Source organism: Girardinichthys multiradiatus, chromosome 20 (genome assembly GCF_021462225.1).
Source record: "Girardinichthys multiradiatus isolate DD_20200921_A chromosome 20, DD_fGirMul_XY1, whole genome shotgun sequence".
Taxonomy (NCBI): Eukaryota; Metazoa; Chordata; class Actinopteri; order Cyprinodontiformes; family Goodeidae; genus Girardinichthys; species Girardinichthys multiradiatus.
Genome location: NC_061812.1, coordinates 39,195,155 through 39,223,074, shown reverse-complemented (window position 1 = coordinate 39,223,074; position 27,920 = coordinate 39,195,155). Strand labels below are relative to the sequence as shown.

The 27,920-nt window shown below is 39.7% G+C and overlaps 1 protein-coding gene across 6 annotated transcripts; it reads right to left on the bottom strand.

Moving 5' to 3' along the window:
• Window positions 1-63: 63 nt before the first annotated feature.
• sfmbt1 (Scm like with four mbt domains 1) lies at window positions 64-26,091 on the bottom strand. 6 transcript variants are annotated; one of them, XM_047348730.1, is made up of 21 exons: window positions 25,938-26,091; window positions 17,388-17,503; window positions 17,209-17,303; window positions 16,699-16,942; window positions 15,882-15,970; window positions 14,957-15,209; window positions 10,966-11,063; window positions 10,730-10,831; window positions 10,398-10,557; window positions 10,218-10,300; window positions 8,039-8,165; window positions 7,223-7,336; window positions 7,016-7,058; window positions 6,869-6,939; window positions 6,630-6,769; window positions 4,683-4,792; window positions 4,109-4,284; window positions 3,591-3,769; window positions 3,275-3,499; window positions 1,664-1,792; window positions 64-1,521 (listed from the first exon to the last, which is right to left on the bottom strand). In XM_047348730.1, exons 1-21 carry the CDS (start codon window positions 26,018-26,020, stop codon window positions 1,381-1,383), a joined length of 2,778 nt encoding a protein of 925 aa, XP_047204686.1. In that variant the 5' UTR covers window positions 26,021-26,091; the 3' UTR covers window positions 64-1,380. The 6 variants fall into 6 exon arrangements, with proteins under 6 accessions (XP_047204686.1, XP_047204688.1, XP_047204687.1 ...); XM_047348732.1 differs by having other exon boundaries at window positions 6,869-6,936; XM_047348731.1 differs by having other exon boundaries at window positions 17,388-17,500; window positions 25,938-26,063.
• Window positions 26,092-27,920: the final 1,829 nt, after the last annotated feature.

Sequence of the window (27,920 nt, the reverse complement as noted above, 5' to 3'; positions counted from 1 at the left end):
TCATTACTTACCCAAAAAACTACAAATGGCAAAGAACTGAAATGACCAAAACCCAGCACAGACTACCCGGGCTCATCGATCTTTATTGCAGTATGTCATTTTTTTACGACACTTAAGTTTGAGGAACTTACAAGCAAATGAAACAATGGAGGGTTCTCTCACACAAACTAAAGCATTTACAAAATTAAACAACTTAAAATGGCAAATCACAGAACATTCTGATGATCGTCTTATTTTAAAGCAGCCAATTGTTTGCTAAAAACTACTCTGCTGCTAAGGGAAACTGTACCTAGTTTCCAAAACAAAATTATTTTCTCCTTACATGAAGGTTAGTAACTATTCTGTGCAAATATTCTGTATAATCTGGACATTTACACATTGGTTCTGCAGATTTCTTTTGTCCAAATCACCCTGTTTACTAAAAGATTTGATTATTTACACTATGTACAAACATGCACTTAGGGTTATCACCATTAAGTGCCTTATTTTACCTGTGCTTGCATTGCAGAATCCTCGGAGTAAACTGATCTACCAACTGTATGAGAATTACAGATTTGGTCTTTGTAGGAACAAAACGTCTAACATTTTCCCAAATTATTATAATAAATAAATCAGTTTCTTTTTAAATATGTTTGGCTGCTAGTTTAAGCAACGCTGTGCCTAATTTCTGAGAAGGTTATACCCAGACTTCGCCATGGTTGCAATGATTATTTACATCAGAACAATTTCAATGCATTTCTGTCCTTTTTTGCACCAACTGCAGTCTCCCCATTTAAAGATGTTTTAGAAAAGAACGGTTATTATTTTTTTTACGGGTTACACCTAAGTCTATTATATGCACAAGAATATTGAGCATTTTATCAAAGCAGTCAATGTAAGCAGAAGCTACCTGACTTTAAAAACCAAATCCAAGAGATGGAACTGAAATACTGAGAGGGCAAAGGTAAGGTAAAAAGAAAATAAAACAGCTGGTTTGAACTTGACAGCAGGTCCTTGACAAATGTTTAATTTAACATCAAAAACTGCCTGATATGATGGATTTTGAGCTTATCTGATTTTAAACTTCTTTGTGCCTTTAATGTGCCTTGCACTCTCTTGTCGAGTGTGTCAAAAAATTCTTTTTTGTTTTTTTTCCTCTTAGCTCTTTATGTCCCCATGGATCAAAAAATGTTGCCTCGTGACTTCTGAGATCCAAGCTCATCTGAAAGGATGTCTTTTACATAAAAAGCCAAAAGATGTCCAGTGTAAAAAAAACTAAAAAACACAAACAAAATGATAAAAAAAAAAACCCCCGTTAAATTCAAATAAAACTTCCACATCTTTACAGGATAAAATTGTAGAACAGGAAGCAGTCATGTCCCTGTTAACTTTCCCCATCGACTACGTAGCAAACTGTTGATAAAATGCCAGTTTGACCCTCTCGATGTGGTGGCACAGCTTTATGGCAGGACCCAGCTTCAGGTCCATGCACTCCTGCACTGTTGGAAGGTTCAGCAGCAGAAGGGCCTGTCCGTCGATCTCCTACAAATACACATTTTCACATGAGATGAAACTTCTACATTGTTTCTGACTTCACTGTCAACATTATTTAAACTGTTCTAAAATCTGATGCGATTATAATTCAAATGACAACTACAGGGATCACGGGTATCCCCATTTTTACCTGATCCAGAAAAATCCTTGCAAGAGGTGCACAGTCAGTGGTCCTGATGAAGCGAACCACATCAGAAACGCTCCACTCCAGTGGGCTCGTGTCCAAACACAGCTTCTGAGCGGGTTCAACCTTTGATGTCTAGTGAAACACAGATATGGCCAGTCAGACCTAGATCTCACACTTGACTTTTAAGTGAAACTGAAAAAAGTATCAGACATAATCACTCACTAAAAGAAATAACGTTTGACTCAAACTAATTATCTAGAAAACTTTTAAAAATGATTGAGAGTGGCTTTCAAGCAATAATTGGAGGTTATTTTGTTTTACTAACCAAACGTATGTGGCATACTGGAAGTGGGACACTCCATTAAGACTCTTATTGAAACATAATTTGGGAAAAAATGCCCATAATACTGTGCTTCAATTTTTTTTAAAACATTTGTCACGTTACAACCACAAGCATCCATGTAATTTATCTAAAAGACCATCACAAAGTAATGCATAAATGTAGAGTTGATGGAAAAAAGGACATGGTTTTCCAGATGTTTCTGAAAAAAGAAAAAAACGTACAAATGAAACAGGCTCATGGTTCTTCTGGAAGAGCTGCAGAGCTGCAGCCCTTAGGTGGATGATTCTGTCGAAAGGACAACTATTAGATGTGAACTCCACAAATCTGGCCTTTATGTAACTCTGGCAAGAGAAGGTCAGTGTTGAAATAAAGCTATTAATAATTAAACCACGCTACATGTGATGGAAAACTAACACTTCACATCGTCCTGAATTCATTGTGCAACGAAGGATTCCTCATAAAATGAAGAACATTATGGAGAACCTTGAGCATCCTCTTCATGAGACTGTCGTACAACAACAGTGTGTCTTCAGTCAGAGGCTTCTTCAGATCAGCTGTAAGACAGACCACTACAGGAGATCCTTCCTGCTGAGCATTTAAAATGGCTCTTTGACAAAACCTGCATGATATGAGCTACAACAACATTTAATGTCCCTTTTGGATTAATAAAGTATTTTTCAGTCAGTCATTTTCTACCGCTTATTCCATAGTGGGTCACGGGGGAGCTGGTGCCTATCTCCAGCAGTCTATGGGTGAGAGGCGGGGTACACCCTGGACAGGTCGCCAGTCCATTGCAGGGCAACACACAAACAACCATGCACACACTCATTCATACACCTAAGGGCAGTTTAGAGAGACCAATTAACCTAACAGGCATGTCTTTGGACTGTTGGAGGAAGCCTGAGTACCCGGTGAGAACCCACGCATGCACGGGGAGAACATGCAAACTCCATACAGAAAGACCCAGGCTGGGAACCGAACCCAGGACCTTCTTGCTGCAAGGCAACAGTGCTACCAACTGCGCCACCGTGCAGCCCTATTTAATATTTTTCAATTGAATTGAATTAAATTTCAATACATCATGAAACATGGAGGCAGCAGCATCATGCTGTGGGAATACGTTTCTTCAGCAGGGTGGGGCGGGGTACCCTGTCCAGGGTGTACCCCGCCTTTCGTCCATAGACTGCTGGAGATAGGCACCAGCTCCCCCGTGACCCACTATGGAATAAGCGGTAGAAAATGAAAGACTGACTGACTATTTTTATTCTCACCTTAGGTGAAGGAGGATGGTTCTCATCATCAGAGAAGGAAGGTGAGCGGGGTTTCCGGCGTCTCCGTGAGGGCCTTGGTGTTAGCGGCGGAGAAGGGGACGGCGTGGCGGGCTGAGATTTACCAACAGACTGTTCTGAGTCATCTTGGAGGTCATCCTGCATCTCAGAGCCAGTGTCCTCACTCAGGGAGTCATCTTCATCCAAGTCTTCTTCTTCTCCACTGCCCTGTAGGCCAAGATGAGCACAAGTGTGTCGAGAATAGGTCCAACAATCTGTCATTATATAAAGACCTGGTGAAAATGCACGTTTTCTTTACCTGTGGAGAGCCAGCAGGCGTGTTGTCCACTGAGGCCGAGGAGCGTCTCTTCTTATGGACAAAGAGTTGCTTCCTCCTCTTCCGCCTCCGGCCTCTCCTCTTCACTCCACCCTCCAGGTTGGTGTGACCTCCAGGAGGACGGCCAACACGTTTACTCTTCTTTTTTCCACAGTAATATGCTGGTGAGGAGACAACATGATAAATCAGAAATTAACGTCCAACACTACATATGAACGTAATACATTACTAGGAGGAACGCAAACTAAACAAAATGTTATAACTTCTAATATTCCCCAAGGGAATGTTTAGGGATTTGAAAAATATGCAATCAGATTGATTTGCTTGTTCACACTAAATTTTTACACGGACATTTGACTCCAAATAAAACTGTTCTGCACAAGATAAAACTAACTATTTCAGACAATGCTTTTTTTGTTTTAATTGCTGCTTTAAAAACTCAGTAAAAGTGTTAAAATGTAACATTATATGAGATACTCATTATGACTATGAACACCTACTGTATTTTGTCTTTGTGAGGACAGAGCAATTCTCTGAACAGTGTTCCAGAACCATGCGAGGTCCAAACAAGTTGGGGCAACACTCCAGTTTAATGCAGGTCTTCCTGCAGAAGTCTGCTACACGATCTGCAGTGCGGACAATTTCAACAGTGGCCCGGTAACTTTTTCCTTTGTACCTGATATGTAAAGAAAAATACTGATGAATGGGGAGAAAATAGTGGAATTTCTTTCACAAACACATGGATTGCAAAAAAGACTTCCAACTAGACAAAAGACCAAATGTGTCAGACAATTCTTTCAGACTTCTGCTTCGGTTAAACTTGATCAAACAAAGTTACTTAAACCAGCAAGGTCACAGTTAAGTCTCCTAGCAGCCATCAGTGAAATGACACAGAACCCCAAGGAGCCGGAGCAACAGCTCTATTGTGTGGAAAGCACATGCATTTGTTCTTGAGTATGTTTTTAATCCACCATGCGCGCTCAAATAGGCCAGCTGTGAACACTTGTAAGATTTCAGCAGGTTTTCTGAGGAGCAGAGTATGTTGAGCTGAGATTAAAGAGTGTTTCTCCTCACTTGGCTTTGAGTGTCTCTCCGTGGCCTTGCCAGCGGCTCTCCTGATCCAGCTGCAGCTCTCTCAGCACACGGCTCGGCTTGTATGCAGAGTTTATTAGCAGAGTCAATACCTGGAGACAAAGGAAACGATTGCATCACTTTAGATTCACGTTTGCTTCTGTGTCAAGTCATTATTAACATATTAGGAAGCCTTTAAGAGTGTATTTTGTTGATTGTGTGTCAGTGGTTAGCTAAGACAGCTGCTGGGCATTTTATAAGAAATATTTTGTGCTTGCGGCTATGTGACTTTAACTTCACAGTCGTACATCCCAAAAGCTAGCTAGCTAAAAGTAGCAGAACATCTACTAATTTACCTCCCACACAAGCATCATTAGCTGTATTAGAAACCATTTTAGGAGGCATTGCATCAGATGGAGGCTCGGGTCTCATGTGTTCAGCTGGTAGTCGTGTTTCCCTGTTCTGCAAAACCTTAGATGTAGAGAAGATCATTTCAGAGCCCTTCCTTTACTAATGTCTGCATGCCAAGTGGTGACATCAGCAAAGTCTTACCAAAAATAAAGCTGTTTTCACTGTACTTGGTCTATTTATGTATGTCTCTGTACCTTGCTGTATTTATACTCCTAGATCTTTTTTCCCATTTTGTCAACAACCACAAACCTCAGTGTATTTTATTCAGATTTTCTGTGCACACCAACACAAAGCAGTGCAGGATTTTGATGTGGGTTTCTAGCATGCATGTTTTACCATTTCCTTTCAAAAATAAACATTTTAAAAGTGTGAGGTGCATTTGTATACAGCCCCCCTAACCCAATAAAAGTGCTGCAAATCCAGCTGCAACTCTTGACGGATATGTCTCTGCCAGCTTTGTACATGTAGAGAATTTGTGTCCATTCTTCTTTGCAAAACAGATCAGGCTCAGTCAAATCAGATGGAGAGTGTCTCAAACATGACTTTTCAAGTCATGCCACAGGTTCCCAATTAGATGTAGACCTGAACTTTGACTAGGTCATTCTAACATCCTAGTGTGCTTTGGTCTAAACTATTGCTGCACAATATATCCCATTGTAAACACAATTTCTGCATGCTAAATAATACATTTGTGCTGCTGGACAGACTTTACCAGGTCTTGATTCGCACACTAGATGTATTTTTTGGTGGTTGAGATGCTAAAGCTCACTAACAGTGGTGGGACATTATGATGAAGAAAAAAACAAAGAGTTGGGTAAATCAAAATCAATAATGCCATTGCTTTATTCAGCAACATCAACAATTACATGTTTTTAAGATAAAGTGCGGCCCTAATATAAAACCTTCCTTTGTAGCTCTGAGTGTTTAGGGTTGCTGTCCTGCTGAAAGTTGAGCCTCCAGCCCACTTTTAAGTCATTTCCAGCCCCTAACAGGTTTTTTTTCCCAACATATGACAACGGGCGTCATTTAGTTGACATCCATGTCTTGGTAGGTTTAGATTTACTACTTAGTAGTACCACACTACTTCCATTTTCAGATGATGGGTTGAGAAGAGCTCTGTTCAAAACTTTGGATATTGTTTTATAACCTAACCCTGCTTTAAACTTCTCCACAACCTTGTCCCTGACATGTCTGCTGTGTTCCTTGGTCTTCATGATGCTGTTTGTTCACTGATGTTCTCTGACAAACCTGAGGCCTTCACAAAACAACTGGATTATACGGAGTTAAAATGACCTCCAAGTGAACAATCAGGTGACTCAAGGCAAATAGTTGCGCTTGATTGTATTTTGGAGTATCAGATCAGGGTTGAACCCCAGACTCCACTGCACAGTCAAGAGCAACATGGTCTTGATCACATAAAATCCCAACAAAAAACATGAAACACTGTGCGTGTTAGCTGTCAAAATGTGAGGAAAAGCTACAAATACCGTTTTGTGTTTAAGCATTGCGTTTTAGGTTAGGTTAGACTACGCGGCTCACCTCTTTGAGAACAAGGACACAGTTCCCAGGACCGATAAACTGAGGCAGCTCAGAGATGCGACCTTTGTTAAGGTACGGCCCTGAGAAGCAGCGATGGTTGAAGTAGATCTTCGGACAGCAGTATTTACCGTTCCCCTGTCCTGTTCACAAAAATCACATGTTAATGATAAAACGGCCAAAGACTACAGCCAACTAGCCACTTAAACTCAACACAGTTGGAAATCCTAAGACATACTCACCACCCGTCTCGGATTGATTGGTAATCTGCTGTTTGACAGCGTCAGGTGACGAAGGCTTAGGGGGAGTCCTGCTGTAAAGTAGCAAAAACTCAGTAAGAGGTCGACACACCAATCAGCGTTAAACCTATACCCTACTCTTATACTCACTGTTTCTCCGGCTGTACCACTGCGATTTTCCTTTCTTTCTCCACTAAAAAAATCCAGCAAAAACAGACACGTGACAGGTTAAAATATTAGCCAGAGGTCAGGATGAGTTAAAGTTGGCAGTAAGTAAGTCATTGTTTTAACTTCAGTCTTATTAAAGCAGCTGTATAATGATCAGGAGGATCCACTGTGATGACTCGTGTTCTGTACCTGAGGGCTTGATGGGGTAAACCAGCGGGTAGCCGTTTGTCTCACACCAGCTGACGGGGAAAATGTCGAGCGAATCCACGTGAACTATTAGCTCTGGCATCGGCTGCTTCAGACCTAGAAAACGACAGGCAATAACGTTAGTTCATCACTTCCAGCAACAAATGTGACAAAGCAGCAAAACCGCAAACTCGGGTCGTGCAATCCTAAAAAAAAAATGTCTTTCACCAGGATCTGCTGGAAGTCATTTATGATAAGGTCACTTTTTTTTATTTTACGCTAAAATGATTGATTCAGTGTTTCACCAAACACAACTCATTAAAATACCAGGGGAAACAAGAAAAAACCTGGTCAGTACTTATAATAAGTGTCTGATTGCTGCATCGCAGGTAAAGACTTTTTCATTGATGATCAAGAAGGGTGTAAATAGTTTTTTACAGGCTATTTTTAATAAAATGTGAATAAAAACATGTTTTACTGTTTTTTGAGCAGAGCCTGTCTTATTTCATATTAGATTTAAACTTTCTGGATGAATGAATATAATTTTAAAAATCTAAATCTGCCAGGGGTATAAATAATTCTGGGCTTAGTTCAGAAGCCACTTTAGGTTAATTTTCCTACTAAACCGATGCCTAAGTAAGCAGCCTTATATTATTCATCTGAATAAAACAACAAAAAATAGAATAAAGACCACCAATTGTAACGCATTCCTTTTTCTGTTTTCTAGTCTAACATGTATTCTTTACTACACAGGAAAAAACAACTTTATCTTCTTTCTTTAAAACAAACTAAACAAATTCTTTCATTCCCCTATCTCACCTTCCAGGCTGAGCCAAACGTACTGCCCTTTAACCCTCGTGACAGTCGCCACGTGAATGTTCTCAGGTGACAGTGGGTTGACGGCCTCTAGTTTCATGGCCTCTTTGAAGCTGTGTTCACACTGCTCCTATAAATAAAAAAACAGAAAAACTGGGGTTTAACATCTGATGCTGTGAAACAAAATGGCAACAATGAAAATCTGATTTTTGTCGCTGTTTTTTCATTTCGCTGGCAGCTGCATGAATTCAATTTCAGCATCTCTGTTTTGTTCTTTGTGATCATTTGTGGAAGAAACAAAAAGTCTGGGTTGGCAAGCAAAATGTGTCCAGAAGTGAGCAGATTTGTTAGCAGCCCTGGTAAAGATGTGAAAAAAAGTCTTAAATTAAATTAAACTTTTACTGCAGCAGCTTGATCTAACTACAGAAATTCAACCAGTCCGAGCAAATGTCTTTTGTGTGGAGGGAAATAAATTGACCTTTTAAAAAAAAAAATTTTTTATCTTTAACAAAATCACTGGTAAAAAAAAAACAAAAAACTGGTACACTAAACAATCCCCTTAAAATGAATGCAAGTATTTTATTTTTTATACTATAGAGTTTGTAGGAACGTCTAATGAGTGATCAATGTTTACATGGGGTATAACAATGATGTGACACAGAGGTCTCCAGAACGACTATTAGATTCAATTTACATGCCAACCAGTTTTTATGGTTGATGGCAGAAAAAAAGGCATCACAAAAAAAGGGGTTTGGCATCAAACTTTAAGTGAAATAAAGAATAATCATGCCAAAAAGCACCTAATGCACACTGTTAAACATGGTGGAGGATATGTCATGCTGTGGGCCAGTTTCTCTTCCAAAGGCTCTGAGAAGCTTCAACTCTTTGTAATACCAGTGCATTTTAAATACACATACGGGTTCATCATTGGTTGTAATCAAAATTACATTTATTTTCTGTATAGCTTCAGATTACAAATGAAATCATTTACGATGACCTTTCCAATAGAACAGAGTAGACCTTGTCCTTTGATTAAACAAGTTGAAAGAATGAGCTATACATCTTATTTTCACAAAGTTAAGTCATTTATGGAAACCCTTTACAATTCTCCTCTGCTCTCGTTACCAAACATGGCTTATAGGAACATTTTGTCTTATATGTAGACAGCAGAAACAAGCTGTAGTGAGAAGAAATGAATCACGACTTCATTGCAGACCCCAGGACTCCTCTGAGCTCTGGAAATGAATCCCTTAACACCTGAGATGGTGCAGAAGCTGTTTGCTCCCTTAAACCCAGACTGAAAACATTCCTGTTTAAGTCCAATTTCCTATTAATCTCAAAGATTCATGTCTATCACGTATTGGCTTGTTAGTTCTCATCTGTATTTCAATGTTTCTTTCTTTTCAGGGGAGGCTTAAATTTCTTTACTACTTTTCTTTTGATGTACTGTTTTTAATGCTGGTTCACAGAATGGGTCAATAAGTGTCAAGAAAAAATAATTCTCTTTCTTTTGCTATTAAAAACAAATTATTTCTTAAGATCAGATTTTTTTGACACCGAATAAAGCTACCAAAATGAAAGATTGGATTTTTGTACATTTGTATTGTGAAATAATGCTACTGAGAAAAATCAAAACGGCTTTTATGGCTTTTTAATCATCTGTACCAGGTTTCTTTACAGGAATGCAGTAGATAAACCGAACTACAACAGCATGTGGATCGGTGTTTACTGTGTAATTACCAACAGGGCAGCACTAGACTCTGCAACAAACCCATCTGTATGTAAAGGTATTTACAGCCATACTGGGAGAGCTGCAGCTGCAAAAACAGCATGCTGTTCGTTTCGCGTTGTTTTTTTTTTTTTTACATGAATCTAGTTCTTCCTTATGCAAAACATATGTAAAATGTACATACATTTACCTAAATTTGAATAGAATCATATTTACGCCTTATTTAATTATAATGATGAACAGCATTCGGCTATCAACAGGGTCTGGAGTTCATTAGCACCTGAACACTTGATTTCTAGGCCACATTTAACACAGCCTTCAAAAGACAGAAAGGAACCTCTATAATACAAAAATGTCAGATCCTTACTGCATTTAATCATCACTTTTAGGTCAGCGAGCAGCATATGCTGCCTAGTTTTTACACGAAAGGTTGCCAGATGGAAAATGACTTACATTAGGGAAGCAATGCTGAGGAGCGGCCTCGGCCTCGCACTGCTTCAGATAGTCTGCCCAGTCAAAGTCTGAACTCTGAAAACCTGTTTGCAGTGAAGGAAAGACAAAGACAAGAGGGTAGAGCTGAAAGAGGAAGGTCGTTTGAAGAATCTAAAATCAAATATATCTGAAAGAGCAAACCTGGTGGGGGGCTGAGGGGGAGCCCGTTCTTAAGACTCCACTGCGCTGGGAAGATCCCTGGACTGTCTCTGTGACCCAGGAAGGATCGTCCTGCACCTTCTGACTCCTCTATTCCACAAAGGTCATCCATCGTCACCAGGAAGTATTTCCTATCAAACACCTGATAAATAAAGGAGGAAATGAAAAATGTCCAGACATTTTTAAATGGACTGTTTCCTCCAAGTACCAACAAATGAACAGTCTGTGGATCGCTGAACTAACATAGCAGTAAATACAAACAGCACACACAAGAAGGTACATTGCAGAATAGGAGAAATGAGAACTGTTGTTACCTTGGTGACAGTTGCAGGCCTGATGGAAATGGGTGCAGCAGGGTCAACAGCTTCTAGTTTCATCCCTTCTTTAAAACAATGATCAGCAATAGCAGGCTGATCCTGAACAACACAACCCAAACACACGCTCTGTGAGTCATTTTCAGAAACCCAGTTTGGACATCTGTGCCTCAAACATATTATCACTGGTGAACAAACAGAACTGTTTGGTAAAAGCATAATGGTGCTGGCATTACCTTAGCAAACTCTGTTGTCAGAGCTTCATCCTGAGGGAGGTCGCAAATCCTCTGCCTCACCTCCTCCCACTCCTCCTCAGTCCGCAGCGCCCGCAGTTCTTAAGTACATAAAAAAATAATCAGCTGCTGAAGTGCAAAAACCAGGCATCTCAAAACTGTATTATTATTTGATTATAAAAAGGATCGTTTTACTGTAGTAATTAAACCCCAATCTCTGGTCTGGAAAAAATACAGCCTAAAAACACTTAACTAGAGGACTGTAGACTAGACAGTGAGCATAATTAGTTATTAGGGTCAACTTAGGTTATTGTTCTTCATTATGGATGAAACAGTTTATTGCAAAAATTTGAAACAAATACAATTCAATTTAGGTTCAGATGCTGCCAAACGCAGCATTGTTTAGGTCAGTAAGTACAGTATCTACACTGATCAAGCATAACATTATAAATTATGACTTTATAAATGTGTAATACTGTTCAGCTCCCCAGTTTGCTGCCAAAACAGACAGGTTGAGGCATGTATTCCACATGACCCATAAGATGTGCTCTGATATATGGATAATGGTAGCGAAAGTCTGGGAATGTTCAAAGTTAGAAACTTATGAGAATTTAAAGTGAATACAGAAGAATTAACTGAAACTCATATGAATAAATGGAAATACCTGGAATTTTAAATATTATCTTGACTAAAGCACCAGATTACATGACAGTACACTTAAGCACATCAATGTTTATTCTCTATCAAATGCATGCTGCTTACAGCAGGGGTATTGAGGCCACAACCCCTACATGCACCATCCTTTCCTCCATCACATGCACAGTGACTCCTTTATTGTGGGATATTCAGGCCAAATTTCCAATCCAGAGCATAAGACTATTGAAACCACACATTTGAGCCAAAGCACCTCATAAAGTGAAGAAAGTCCTTAACTGATGTATGGCAGTATTGATTAATATGAAAATATCAGTATGACGTCTGCTTATGACACAAACAATTGTTTGTATTGATGTTTGGATATGATAGAAGTTTCCTGCAATTTCTAATTAATAAAAAAAACTCCTGTAATTCCCATGGAAAGTTTCAAATTCGGAACATTTCCAGAATTTCCCAGCTTATTTTCCCCTGGAAAGTTTCAGAAAAGTTTGTAGAAATGTATCTAAACGTTTCCTGACCCTTAGTAACTTTGATCTGGGACCAGGATTTTAGCAGTTATTCATATGGCAATCATTCACAGGGAATATAACAGAGCAGCATGTGTTGTTTCTGTTAGCAACATGTACATGCAGTATGTTAGCATGTTTACTCTCTGTTTTGATAAGTCTCGTTGATATTTCGACTTGTCATATTTTTGAATACAGTTTTGAGCAGACAAAACTTAGAGAAAAAGTTCTTCTTTGTGCAAACAGCTTAAGATCTTTTTTTTTTTTTTTTTTACCGAAATATGAAAAAGTGTTTGGTAACCATCAAAATCCCAGCAGGCTTTAACCTCACTCTGTCACACTAACAAAGCTAATGCTAACCTGCCTCATTTCTTTCAGTTTTAACACAACACATCCTGGAGAATAACATAATTTAAAGTGCCTGTGACCTCAAATTTTCATGATAAATCCAATTACATTTATTGAAAGGAAACATTGATACAATATTTTAAAAAGTAAATTCATGCCACTGAAATGAACAGTTGTTGAAATATATGGTCATAAATTTCACTAAAAATGCATTTCCAGACTACTCCTTTGCGATTTTGTTGCGCTCTTTTATGACATCAGAGGGGAAGCCCTGCAATGGCCAGCAACACAGACAGCAGTGAAGAATCTTGATATTTCTTTAGATATATTTCAGTCACTATCACAGAGAGACGCAGCAGAGTCAGGAGAAGAAAGTCAGCTGTCATCAGAGCACAAGTGCTGTGGCGTGCGGACGTCAACCAGAGTCTATTTTTGCCGGACGCAGGAGCACGGCCAGAGTCAATATGCATGAATCATACCCGCACCACCAGTAAACTGAACCAGCACATCATCCAGATTTTCAAAATAATTCACTAAAGACAGATTAGATCTTGCTATATTAAGAAATACACACACATATATTGTATATGTATTAGCATTTGTTAACATTAGATCAGTTACTGGGTTAACTAAGGTATTATAAATCAAGCTATTAAACATTAAATGCACCAAATTAAGCAACAAATGAACTCAGGGAACAAAACACATGAAAATATGTGGATGCATAAAATGAAAAATTAAACAGTTTAATTTCCACAGAATGAGTTGTTTTGGGCTTGCCACCGCATTTATCACCGTTTTTTATTGCACGATCTGCATATGGTTCTTGGAGCTCCTCTGCGCTACACAGCGGACCGGGCCGGAGCAGATACAGTGTAAATCCAGAGTTACAGTAAATGCAGCACTGAGTAAAACAACTGGAGGCGACGTGAGCAGCATGGAGCAGCAGCAGCAGACACAAGGGAGGATTCAAGAGCTGAAGACACTACTTGGTGGGTCATTTTTTTTAACTTTATATTAGAATCTTTAGAGAAACGTTTATCTAAATATATTGTATGCGCCTGTAATTTATCTTATTTTAATAATAATAATAATTTCAGATTATTAATAAAAATAATTATTTTAGATTTTTAATCATTAACAATAACTGCCGATATCTAAATGTACTTTTGTGACAAGGAAGTGTTCTTACCTGCTGAGCCTTTATCTGTTTAGCAACAGCAGCAACAACCTTTTCTTTGGCGATCTTTTCACATCAGATGCTCTGAACAGCATGGCTATATACTCTGCTTCAACATTCTCCTTCGTCTGTAAAATATCCCGACCTCTGACATCATTTCTCTTGTGAATCCAGAGGCTTCTTGTTCAAAGCAGTTTGCTGAGAAGTCCTCCGATTACAACTGGCTGTGCTTGGTGGGACCAGCCCATCTGTCCCTCCTCATTTTTCCAGCTCTGATCCTCTTCACTTCAGGAAATAAGTGCAGACTAACAGCTGTTGTCGTTGTATTGCTGCCACCACCAGCAATGCACCGTTCCACCATATTAACGCTGTTTTTAACGCAGCTTGGCTTCTACCTGAACAGTTCATCATTGACGCTCACACAGTGAATGACCGGAGACTTCCCCTTAGACGCCATAACCGGGCGACTTTGGACTTGCAAAATTTAACATTGAAATATGCTTATTTTGTGTCACAATTGTCTTTTTTCGCATCTTTAATCCTAATATCATGTCAATTACTGCCCAATTCCTTCATTATATCAATGTTTTCTTTCAATTTCTGAATTTTTTGTGGGAAAAGCGTGTCACAGGAGCGTTAAAGTCGGTAAATGATGGACTGTCTGTTGCTGATGCAAGGTGTTTGTGGAGGTAACCACGAACAGAACCCAACAATGGATGTAATGCATCATTCCACCTCTATTTTTTATTACCTAGAAATAAACAAACTACTTCAATTTTTTTTTTGAAACTGTAAACTTCAACTGGCTATCTATGAGAACGATTGCTTTAAGAGTTACCCATTTAACACTGACATCCTTGAGAAGAGTTTCACTTCTCACTGCTTTCTGTTTCTTGCTTCTGTAAGCAGTGTCCAAATGTATAAAAAACTACAGTAGCAAAAAAGCCTGGCATTAAAAATCAATAAGCCTTTAGCTGTAGTGGCAGTAGAGGAGAAACCAGCTGTGTCAGGACATACAGTATGCAGCCATTTTTACATCCTGCATACAAACAAGATTGTATTTACAGCCTTTAGTCCTTAAAATTACTTCAATCACAAATAGAAAACTAATTTCAAGCTCTAATGGGTCACTGTGTCACTTTATTTTGTTGTCAGCACAGAAAAACAAACATGCTTTCACTAAATAGGGTAGGTGATCAAACATTATCTGTTGCATTTTTTTCTCCAAATTGTAATTTCCCTCCATTACATTTATGCAATTTTCCTATAAACATAAAACTTGACCAGGGTCAGAGGAACTAACCCGAAGGAGGTCTCAGGGTGCAGCCGTGCTCTTTAGCCCAGCCAGGTGGGTGTAGGCGTGGGTGGAGATAAAAGAGCCAGAGGGTTGCGGGTGTGTCTGGGAGGCCTTCAGTGCCCAACAGACGCAGCTTCAGCCTCCCTCCAACATTCTCCTCCACCTCCGTGGCCCAGGCCAACCCCGGGTCGATGCTGTCCTGGAGCTCCACGTAACAGCCCGCAGTCAAAAGCTCCACCGGGTCTCGGCCACGTTGGGGCTGAGGATTGACAGAGGTTATAAATGAGAAGCTGACAGCGCACGTTTGCACAGGCACATGTGAACACACACCTTGGCAAGGAAGGATAATGCACAGTGTAACTAAGTGGCAGAACTGAAGCCCAGAGGCTGAAAGCAAACTAAAAAGTGAAGCTTTTCACAAGTCGTTCTTACTCTGAATTTACTTTTACCATCATAGCCTTAGTGGTGTAAACTAATGCTAAGAAAACGCTGTGTTTTACAGTCGCACATACCAGACTTCATTATTTTGTTCAGGTATTTTCAATATGAAAGTTGCATTTTCAAACTTAGTATCAGAAACTGAACCAAGTGCTGTCAGCCTGAAAGTAAAACAGAAAGTAAAACACCATAGTGTTAAATGTATGTTTGTGTGTACATTTGTTGCTCTGATCACCTGAGGCTATAAACTGGCAGTTTGGTGTTTTTCTTTCTTTAAATCTGTCAGTTATTATTACTGACTTCAACAGAATAACAGTTGTGATCTGACTTTATTGTGGCAAACACAACAATTTTACTTAAATGTTACTGGCAAAACGGTTGTTAAAGGCACACACACAGGGAGTTGGAATAGTTATTGAAGGTAGGTTCCCTCCCTAGCTGTGAGTACCTTCAGAGTTTAAGGGTGGACAGATGCTCAGAACCCCTTCCTTACCATTTCCAGCAGACTGGCAGGCGCACTGCACTCCTCAGCCAAGGCCTTCTCTAACAGAGCCTCCCACTCTGGGTGTTTCTCACGCACACCTAAAGCAAAGGGTTCACAGTCAGTGTTTAGGTTACTTCTTGTTATTGCTATGTAGAAAGCAGTTGAAACATTAATTACATTTTATTATGTAAAAAGAAACACACATGTGGAAATAATGGCAGCCTTTTGGAATTTGCCCTGCATGCAAAAAACTATAAGCGGTAGAAAACTAATACCCTGAACACTACCCCCACTGTGATACATGGTGGTGGCAGCATCATGCTGTGGGGATGCTTTTCTTCAGAAAGGACATGTAAGCTGGTCACAGTTGATAGTAAGATGGATGGAGCTAAATGAATGTATGCACACTCAAATTATTAACATTTTCATTTGTAAAATATATTGGAAGCCTATTATCCTTTTCCTCACATCCTAATTATGGACTACTTTGTGTTGGTCCATCACATAAAATCTGGGTAAAATACATTGAGGTTGTGACATGTCAAAACATAAAAAAATATCTAATGGGTGTGAATACTTTTTCAAGGGACTATGTGTTCTCAAAACTAATTTTATTAACTAAAGATTTTTTATAAAGGTCAGGGGCACCCTGATCAGAAGGAACAAATATACCTAATGGCAACCTGGCATTTTAGAGCCAAATACAGTATAAAGCAGCACCTAGCTGAGTCTGTGGGTTTGTACATCAGCACACCTCTGGATCTGCTTCATCTCTAACCACAGACAACTGTATCCAGTGTTCTCAGAATCAGTGACAACAACTCACCCTCAGGGGGCCTCATGGTTTTGCCGTGCTGCCGGCTCCAGCCCAATGGGTGGAGGTCTGCGGCCATGATGTCGCACCAGAAATCAGCGCGCCGGTCGTCCTGGTAGCCTTCGTAGCGCAGCAGCAGCAGCTGGCCGCATGTGGTGATGATGGTGGCCACCCAGTAATGGCTGCCGGCCTCTGTGCGGACACATACCTCCAGCTTCATGCCTGGGGTCAGTCCTGTCTGGAGTCCCTGGTCCACCTGAGACATGAAGATCATAAGGATCATTTAAAATAAACTTTAATATACTAGATTTTATGCGAAAAAAACAACAACATTATAACCGTTTGAAGCCAGAGGGTTGACAGCACATGAATTTTGCGTTCTTGCCTGGAAAGCTGATTAACTCTGATCATTTGAATTATTTTTTCATGTTAGAGCATTATTTGAAAGTCACTCTTATCTGAGTTCTCCAAACACCAGCTTAGTAAACAATCATAAGGAGCTAAAATAAACCTTTCACCTACATGTTTGAAGGCGTGATGGGGCACAGCTACAGCTTCAGTCTCCTCCAGGTAGTCATCCCAGCTAAAGTCAGCCACATCCTGAGCACAGTCTCCATCTGGAAAACACACATTTATTTTCCTACCGTCCTTTCCAGCCTCTTGTGCAACTTATTTCACGCAGCCGCTCGTAGAGTTCTTACCAGACTCAAGCGCCTCCTGGCTCATGCTTGTGCCCCCTTTAGGCTGAGACTCTGAGCTCTGAGAAGGATCAGTTGAGAAGGATTGTTCTCCAGCGAGACAAAACCGGTCCAAACTTCTAGGAAGAAAGAAGAACAACAATAGATATTCAGCCATTTCATTGTTTTATTTTGCACAATATCACGCCGCCTGAAATTAATTTCAACAATAAGATATATGTAAGGTGCCACCAGACTGTTAATGCGAAAACTCCCACAATCTCCCCATCTCTTGCAAATGCAATGAAACATTTAGCACCTTTCAAATAGTATGCATGCCTCTATAACATTTCTATTTTTTCACACTATATCCACAAATTTCTTTGTATTTTTGGGGCATTTTCTGTGACAGACTAACAAAGTAGTGAATTGTTGTGAAGGGGAAGGAAAAGGATATATTGCTTTCAGACTTTTCAACAAATAAATCTGAAAAGTGTGGCGTTCATTTGTATTTAACACCCTGGGTCAATATTTTTCAGAAGCACAATTTGCTGCAGTTACCTACCTTCCTTTTGGGTTTTTCTGTGTGTGCTTAGCACATAAGAGACTTAAATTTGAATAAACTTTAATCTAAACCTTTCTAGCTCTGGCTGTCTTAAGATCATTGTCCTGCTGGAAGGTAAATCTGCACCTCAGTCTCAAGTCTTATGCTGCTCTAACAGGTTTGCTTGTCCTGTATTTAGCGCCATCCATCTCCCCATCAACTATAGCCATCTTCCTTGTCCCTGCTGAAGAAAAACACCCCCACAGCATGATGCTGACACCATCATGTTTGACAGTAAGAATGGTGTGACTATGGTGACGTGCAGTGTTAGTCTTCTGCCATTCCTCTACCAATTAAAACAAGCAGCTCAGCCATTATAAGAAGCGCTTGAGAGCTGTATCTCATTAACAATCAAGTATAAGAGTAGAAATAATTTCTGACATGCCAAGCTTTAACAAAATTTAAATTACAACAGATATATATATATATATATATATATTTTTTTTTTCAGAGATGTCACATTTTCAACCAGAAATAAACTTCTGGACTGAATGAAAAAATAAAATTAAATCTAAATCTGCAAGGGGTATGAATAATTTTTGGCTCAACTTTACATTGGACCTCTAGGCTTCTCTGATTAATGCTACTGCCCCATGAGATATTTAAACTTTAGGATACTGTTTTAGATCCTAAAGTTCACTGATGTTCTCCAACAAACCTCTGAGGCCTTCGCAGAACAGCTGATTTTAAACACATTAAATTACACACAGGTGGACTCTGTCTGATAAGGGGACTTCTGAAGGCAGTTGGTGGGATTTAATTTTATTTAGGCTATCGAAGTAAATGCATGCCACACTTTTCAGATTTGCACCATTTTTCTTCCACTTTATAATTATGCATGACCTTATGTTGGTCTGTCACAAAACCCTAAAAAAATACATTATAGTTTATGGTTTTATCATGACGACACGTGAAAAAAGTGGTATGAATACTTTTGCAAGACAAAGTACTTCACATTGCCTGAACCCACTCACAGTCAGCCAGAGTGGTGTGAAGTAGTGAGTGGAATTTCAGGCTCAAGACAAAAAGAATTTCAGCATCCTTAATTAGCATCAGGGCCAAGAACAAAATAAATGTGCCCTTGTTTCAGTCTCTTGGAATTTTTTCTTAAATGAGGAGTGCTGGCTTTTGTTAAACAATGCTGCCAAATCTTAAGTTAGAACATTAATATTCTAAAAGCTTCTCTTATGGTCCTGCGCTTAGCACCTAAGTAACACCCCAGATGGCTGGAAAATGTAATCTCGCAAGGAGTCGTTTCAACTAGTGAATTTAAATTTTTTTTTTGAAATCCTAATTGTGAGCCTTTTCCAGAACTGGTGAGGAAGACTGAAACAGTCGTTTGACTTGAATGTGGATAGCTTTGACACGCGGAGGTGACCCCGCATGATTGTGAAAAGCAGATGAAATCATTTAAAGCAACAAGAGACGGTGGCGTGAATGCGAAAGAAGGGAGAGCTGGTGCCGAGGGTAGCCGCTCAGTCAGCTCAGCTCCATTCAGCCGTGCTGTCAGCCTCGTCTTTGTCACATCTGACATCTCTATTAAAACGGGCCGCCGCCGAGGGCCGACCCCTCCCGACCACCGGCCTGCCACTGCGACCCCGGTGCTCTGCCAGGATCAGCACCACCTTTCACCCATGACCCTGCAACAGACTTTCTCTGTCTTTTCGCCTCTCTCTCTGACAAAGACACACAAACCAGAGGTCCTCATTGTCCTGGGAGGAGGAGGAGGAGGAGGAGGAAGGGGGGAGTCTTTGAAAGAGAGAGGAAAAAAAGAGCAGTAACGAAAGCAGTAGAAATACTTGTTTTATGATAGAAACTTCAATTCTACAGCTGAGAAAAAAAAATAATAACCTGAACACCCTTCTCATTCCAATCTGGATCTTTTTAAGTTTCCACATGAAACTCGGTTGATTTTGCACAGGCCCATCAGGCTGCACGAGCCATAGCTTTTGCAGAAGTTCACTGCATCCTCGGCTCGTACAGCCAGACAGGAAGAAAAGCGACTTCCCTGTTTGCACGCAGTAAAGTGGTCTATGTGGACCACAGTTAGCAGCGGTCTGCCTAAAACTCACATCAACCGACAATATGACTGAACCCAAAAGACGAGAGGGCCAAATGTGCACACACCCACGCCAAAGCAGACACGCACAAACACAAACAAGCACTCAGAGAAAACTGAAATCCACGCTACATATCCCCTTTACAAGCACTTAACAAATCGCATTCTCATCAGCACTTAACATGCCATGGAGCTTTTCTAAAAACGCCTTTTTGAGCCTCCGATGTCCCTGGGTGGGAAGCACAATCTGATAATGTAAATCTACTAAAACACAGTTGCACCTCTCCCCAAACTCTGCTTGATGGCATCTGTAGCTCACCATTGGTTACTTTACAACATAAGCAGTTATCAGGCAGAAATAAAGTAGAATTTTCTCTTGCAATTAGTGCTGCACAATAGAGTAAGACTGGGGCTAAATTTACTAAACTGTGAAGTATTTATTAAGCATGGGCAGGTAAGAGATTTTCACAGTATAAATTACCACAGTTTTACTGTATCATAGTACTTACCTTACTAAATAAAACATATTTAGAAATAACATGATCAGACTGATTTTATTGAAGGACAAGAAACAATTGTTTATACAACTTCTGAGACATTATATTGATTATTAAAGTTTAAAAGTTATTTATAACATTCATTTATTCCTTTTTTGATTTACATTCATAGACTTGAGCACAAACAGTATATATTTTGGTCGTTCATTAAAATAAACATGAAGGATATTAGCTGATTAGTTAGTCTAGCTGTTTTGATGGCGCCTGCAGTTAGCTGTACCTAGCATGTTGCAGCTAGCAGTTTTATCTTAATATGAGTGTTGCTGGCAGCCTTCTAGTTTCGACATCTGTGTTTTTCTGACTTGACATATTTCCAAACATTCACTTTTTTTTTTCTCTTATAAGCCAGAGCATACTTCTTTTAGCCAGCTAACTGGCAGTGTACAGCAACAGGTGTGGAAGGGGTCCGCACTGGAGGAAAACAAACTGTACTGAGAAATAGTCACCCTTTGTTAAAGACACACTTTAGCTGATGGGGTTTAACCCCAAAAAACTGACAGCATGACTTGGATCTTCACCTTTGTTGCCTTTTTTTCTACTGGTGGTCCGATGAGAGCAATGAAGTCTGTCTTTAAGTGTCAAAACAGGGTGAAATGTAATTATTGTGAACTGTTTGGCGGCACAGCTGCTCTGCTGAACGGAGCTGGTGTGGTGAAGCACCTTTTTAGAAGCATGTTTAGTCTATGTAAGGCTCTGACTGTATGCAGTGATAGATTTAAAAAGACGCATTATTTTAAAGAAATAATAGGCAGGGAAAAAAACACTTATTGTTTCTCTAATAAGTGTTTGCATTTGGCTGAAGGTCACTCTTTGTGTTTGCCTTTATCCTATTCCCTCATATAATCTACTTTTACAAAGCTTGAGTCTTAGAAAACTGAGATCATTTCCATATTTTTTCTGTTTCTGGTATCAGACAACACGACGCTTCCTCAGATGCAGCCTGTTCTGTCGGGATTAGACAAGATGCTAAAAATGGAGAGACGATCATTCAGATTCCGAGATTCTGAGGCTGCTCTGTAACTGACTAACTCACCACAGATAAAATTGTGTGCTTAAATTCAATCTTAAATCTCCTTACAATAACTTCAAATGCTCCCTCAGATAAAACAAATAAAAAAAGAATGTATTTTCTGTGCCCTGCAGTTGACTAAAATGTAATGCAGCTGGTGACAGAACAGGAGGGGGAAAGTGAAGTGATGAAAGGATGGCGAGTCCCTGCACTGCTGGAGATGTTTTGGCAGCAGTCTGCTACAGGACGCAGGTAAGATTCGACCCAAAAAGGTTGCTAGATCTGTCAAAAGCAGGATTGAGCAAAAGGATATGCAGAGAAGTCTGCTTTAGCGGAAGTTTTTCTGTTTTATTTCTAAATAACTTATAAAGTACTATAGTTGCCAGAGATGAAAACCCCAAGAGGACAATTTGAGACATAAAACCAGCTATTAATGCATTTGAGCAACAGAGAGAATAATTTCCCAAAAGGAAAAAAACAAAAAGACAGGTAAGGCCTATTTATTGAAGGCTTGTAATTACTACTGTAACATGATCCAACACTACCAGTTTATTTGATCACTCAGACAAAACCAGAGCCAGATCTGAACGTCGCAAAAGAAAAAAAGTTTAACTTGAACTAACAGTAAAGTATTGGATACAATGGTGCCACGGTGAATCAACCGCTGTAGAAAAATCCCTTCAGCAGAGTCACGGCTCTCATCTGCCTTTCTGTTTGTTGCATAGAAACAAGCTGTATGCCCGTATAATTTCAGAAAGGACAGCTCCTAGAAAAAAAAACACATCCCCAGAGTATAAAAGGAAAATTATCATCTGCGCTCAAAATCTCCTCAGAGTTCACCACCTTCAGAAATCTTTATTTTAAAATCCTTCTCATATTACTATTATCACTGTTATTTTTCATATTGCAATATACATTACAAAAATACATTATTACATCTTCATTCAATTTTAATATCCTGCAACTGTTTTCACATAAAAAATGCTTTTATTTATGTCTTGGATATCATCAACATGTCATATGACACAGCAGTGTTTTTCCTACCTTGAGGCATTAGATCTGCCTTCACCCAAATAGAACTGAATTGACACTAGTTGTTTTTGCTGTGTTGACTGTAAGAATACAAGTATTACGCTCTAATATAAGGTCTTAAAAGGTTACAATTTCAAAGTTTTTCATCAAAACATTGCTGGAATGACCAGAGTTTTTTCCAGCTATACAGAACATAAAGTAATGCTGTGCTCCCCTCCCCCACCTGTTGCTGAGCATTGCCAGTGAGCTGGCCTAAAGAAGACCTTAACTTTGCTTAGAAGAAAACTAATTTCATTGTTTGGAAAAACACGGGCAGTCCTTGGATGGTGTGGAAACTGAAGAAGCGCCATCAGTCCAATGAAGATGACACTTATATAGAACTAAAGTTAAACTAAGAGCAGCTCTCTCTGTTAAGCAACTGACTGCTGCCTGGCTACCCTAGCAGATAGCCTGACTAATTAACCAGCCAATATCAGCCTATCTTATGTTAAGACCAGGACAGGAAAAAAAATATTCCAACTAATAATAAATTAGGCAGGTGTGTATCTAACCTTTTGGGCTTAACTCCATATACCAGTATCAAAATACCAAATATATAAAGGCATTATTTTAGCTGCAATGTTATATTCCTTTAGCAGAAGAATAAATACTTGTTGTTTTTCTCTTTTTAAATAAAGGCAACATGATGATGTAATCAAATATTTCTATTTGCCCTGGTATGGTGAAAACGTGGTATTTTTATACTGAAGATTATCATACCGTGAGAATTTTGTGGGTACCCATGGCTAGTTCACAGCATGAAAATGTAACAGAAGAAAGGGGCAAACTCCACACAGAAGATTGGAAGATTTCTCTATTCTGTTTTATGTTGAAATACAAGTCTATAGAGTCAAATATTTGAATAACATCCCATTAAATAGCATGTCTGGAAACCTGAGCTTTTACTGTTAATTAGAGAAGCACTAATCAGGCCTTTCTTGGCCAATCAGGGTTGTCTTTGAGGTCTGAGCTGCCAAGTCCATTTTTTTCCTAAGCACTGAAAAAGATAAAAGAGAATGTGCAGCAGGTTCTTTGATGTGAGGTGATAGTTTGGAACCCAACAAAAAAATGAAGGTACAACAAGATTATATCTTTTTTTAGCATCAAAGCACATTTCAATAACCATTATATGACTTTTATGAAACTAAAACAAGGGTACCAAGGTAAATGCTGTTTGGTTGGTGTGTTCATTGACAAAAATTTAATTCATTTTGTTTGCTTTTTGTACCAGAATATTTTAAAACCCAAGTAAACTGCAGCATGCAGGCCTGTCTCCCATAGAAATAAACTTTTTTTATTTGATAAAAATTGCTTTGATGAAAGAGCTGATACATTATGGCTTGGAAGTTATATAATATGGGGGACATGAACAGCCAATAAGCACTCTGAGGTGTAGATCACACCTCATAGGACATTTTAATAAGTTCAACAGCATTAATATGGGCAACATGTACTATCGGCTCTAAAAGCCATAAGCTGGCTTGCTTAGAGCCAACATATTGTCAATCCTGCTACAACTTCAGACCAAACAGCACGCTATAATAAATAAATAATTAAAAAAAAACCTTATTTTCCCATCTTGTTAAATAACAGAAGTCACACACTTGCAGAGAAGCTGCTGTCGCTGCTGTAGCGGCACGTCAGTCGGAGCAGTGCGCTGCCAGCGTATCTCTCAAGTTGCACAATAGGGAAGTTAAGAGGCCACAAGAAATATCGGTTACATTCAGTCAACGTGGAAAAATGTCAACAGTTTAGTTTGTGCAACGCATCCTCCCGTTTATCCGCGTCTAAAACTCTCGTTTGTTTTTTGTGGCGTTTTTGGCGATCGTCTTTGAGAAACACAAATCGGATGAGCTCGTGCAACCTTCATTATGTAATGCTACGACGTTAGAAAATATACTGAGTTATTCAAGGCCAAATAAGTGGAAATTTCCACACAAATTTTTTTTTTTTTTAAGTGCCTTTGCAGTAAGATTGCAACGCTTGTTTGGACAACCCGCTGCATTCAGAAACACAGAGAGATGGGGCCAAGAATGGCTTTTGCAGAGAGACGATCACTGCGCTGACGGTCCAACTTTCACACTGAGCAAAACATGACACGTACCGGATTAAAATGCGCCCCGATGAATTAAAAAACCCGTCCCGATGCGTGTCAGGGCCGTGCGGGACTCTTTGGACACATGGTGGGACCAACTGGGTCCGAGTCAAGTTACTGAACGACACGGCTGGAGCAATATAGGAGCAAGCTTAGTGAGCAATAAGGGCGCTTACACTCGACCGAAGCCGACTCATCTTTTTGAGAGACGGGAAAAACGGCGAACGCGCCCCCACTACACCAAACACTGGTAGAAATACCTGAAAAACTACACACAGTACGTGAATATTTAGTCGCTGAATTCGCCTCTTACCGATAAGTAGTTTTTCCAAGTCGGTTTTTAGATGCCGTTCCTCTCCGCCTGCTCGCTATCGCAGCAGTGTTAATCCAGCGTGAGTGAAAAAGCCGGAGTACCGGGGAAACCTTTCAAAATAAGACAGCCGTCTCGCAACCCCCATAGACGTATGGCGCTGTTTCGGCATCTTGGGCTGTGGAAACGATACGTCAGCGCGCCGCCATATTGTGAGTGGCATGTCGCCTTGTAAACCAATGCAAGGTATGGTTGAAAACGGGGGTTTCCTCACAAATAAAACACAAAAGTTGACAATCAGCTTATATCGATCAGCCATTTGGTACATAATAAGTAATTTTTAATTTTAGAACCAATAGTGGTAAAGTTTCAGACAACTCGATATGCAGAAAACACGTGGACAAAATGCGCTTAAATGTCAACAAGAATAATATTTGTAAGATTTGTAATGATAGTATCAATCCTAATCATTATATATATATATATATATATATATATATGTGTGTGTGTGTGTGTGTGTTGGCTGCCAAGGCCTCACTACATAGCTAGGCATTGTTAGACTTTTAGACCTAAATACGGTTTTCTTAGTCGTCTAGGTGTTTTACTCCTGCTGCAGTGGAAAGTAAAATTACGATTTTCTTTTGTTTAGTTTACCTTGTAAAGGTAAAACTTCCCAGGCACATTACTTGTACAGAAATTCCTAAAAATAAAAATAAAAACATGCTTTATATCATATTTCTGGGCCGGGTTGGTCTGGGCTCCCAATATTTCAGCTTTGTAAAAATGCCTCTAGCTTCACAGTATCTCAACAGAACACAGAATCACACAGCTTAACCGAAAAACATTCAAACTGAACTGTTTTACGTTACATGTTGCATCCGTTTGACCGAAAAATGTCTCTCTCTAATATGGCGGCGACGTTGACGCTTATGCGGCTTCTACTCTTCGACATCTATGGCTCCAACCGTCGCCAGGGCAACGAGTGGGGTTTTTACTGTGGCGGGTCGGGTCGCCTTACTTCCGTTAGTTTGACGCACTTTTCCTTCACGACCTCATTCCAATATGGCACAAGTGTCCACTGCGCATGTTCTGCCGCCTCTGAGCCTGGCTTCATCATCATCCCGACTTCCATCTTCACGCACACACACACACACACACACACACAATAAAACATCTGACAAGCTGAGTGGAGTCGGAAAATTATAACACGCACACAAAATGTAAGAAAGACCCAGACATCCCCCGTTGACATTCATATACAGTAACGGAAATGGTCGTCAGAGGGCTTGTTTAAATCCCCAGAGGAATCAGGACTTATAGTTAAAGGTTCGGCTGAAATTAATTGCATACATATAGGCTAATCGACCCACTTTCGACAAGTGTCTTTTTGTCCCCATGAAAAACAATACACTTCCCGATGAAGTCGATAGATTGTTGTTAAAGATGACGAGTTGCTTTGTTTTCCTTCCTTGTTATATTTGCTAAGTAAAAACAAACACGATATATGCGTTATAAAGGTGGGATTAGTTGGTACTTTTAATTAAATCACAATAACGCCTCACCAAAGCGAGCCACTACGCATTGTGATCCCGCACAACACGCTGCACATTAATGGCAAGTCGGGTTTTTTTGTCGGAGGAGAGGGCGGGAGAAACTGCTGGAAATATGCGTTGACAGCGTGAGTGCAACGCTCAAAGTCCATCCATTTATCATTACAAACGCGCTTCCTCAACCAAATAAGTGCATTTTCTCCTCTATGAAAACCGCTCATATAGAACCGCGGAGCTGAAACACATTTTGTCGCTCAGCCGAACGATTATTAAAACGGCTTCTGCTGAAAATAATCCTCCACTATAGACCAACCCTTCCCCTGTTATGACAAAAGAAAAGAAAAAAATTGAGCCGGTATTGAAGACACTTGGGTGGGAACAACCATAAGTGTCGCTTTAACTGCATGGATAGTGGAAGAGCAATGAATTAATCAAAAGGGAAGGAATCTATTTCCTAATTATTTTTTGTTATTCAACGAAAGTAAGGTTCTGCTGTTGCGAAGCATTGGCGACACAAATTAAGAACCTGCTTTTTGCAAAGAAACACATGTCGTAAAAATCAATTGCATCTTTTTTTTGGCCGTGCCATGATTTTATTAGTCATCTAATAAGGCTTATTTATCATGATTGTCTTTAAACTTTAATGCTAAAAAAAGATTTAAACCATATGTGAATAGGAATACATGTCTTTAGACACGAGAACAGAAGGTTTATGTATCCGTGCAGAACCAGAATGCATAGTTCTAGTTTTGGTAAACATCCCGCGGGAAAAGGCGAGACACCGCTGGGTATAGACTCAGAGGATAAGGACAGGTCACACACAAGGCGTGCGCGTTGCGAGCACGTTTCCTCATCTGGTCACGGAACAAGGATCTTTGTGACCGCTAGATGGCGGCCTTATTTTTGTGTTTTTTTTTACAGGTACATTTCAAACAATCAAGAAAAGGTTCAATATTTTTTGTCCCTCATTACAGCAAATTAAAGTCATATATATCATAGATTTATTACACATAAAGTGTAATATTTTAAGTCTTTATGTCTTATAATTTTGATGATTATGTTTTACAGATTGTGAAAATCCAAAATTAAATATTGGAAACTCATAGTGTAAGCCCCTAATCAACTAATTAATTAAAGACGCCTACAAAGGTTTCCTGAGCCTCTCAATGTGGTCTCTCAGTGTGGGTCAAAAGAATGCACAATCATGGGGAGGACTCCTGACTTGACAGATATTCAGAAGATAGTCGCTGACACCCTCCACAAGGAGAGGAAACCACAAAAGGTAACTGCTAAATAAGGTGG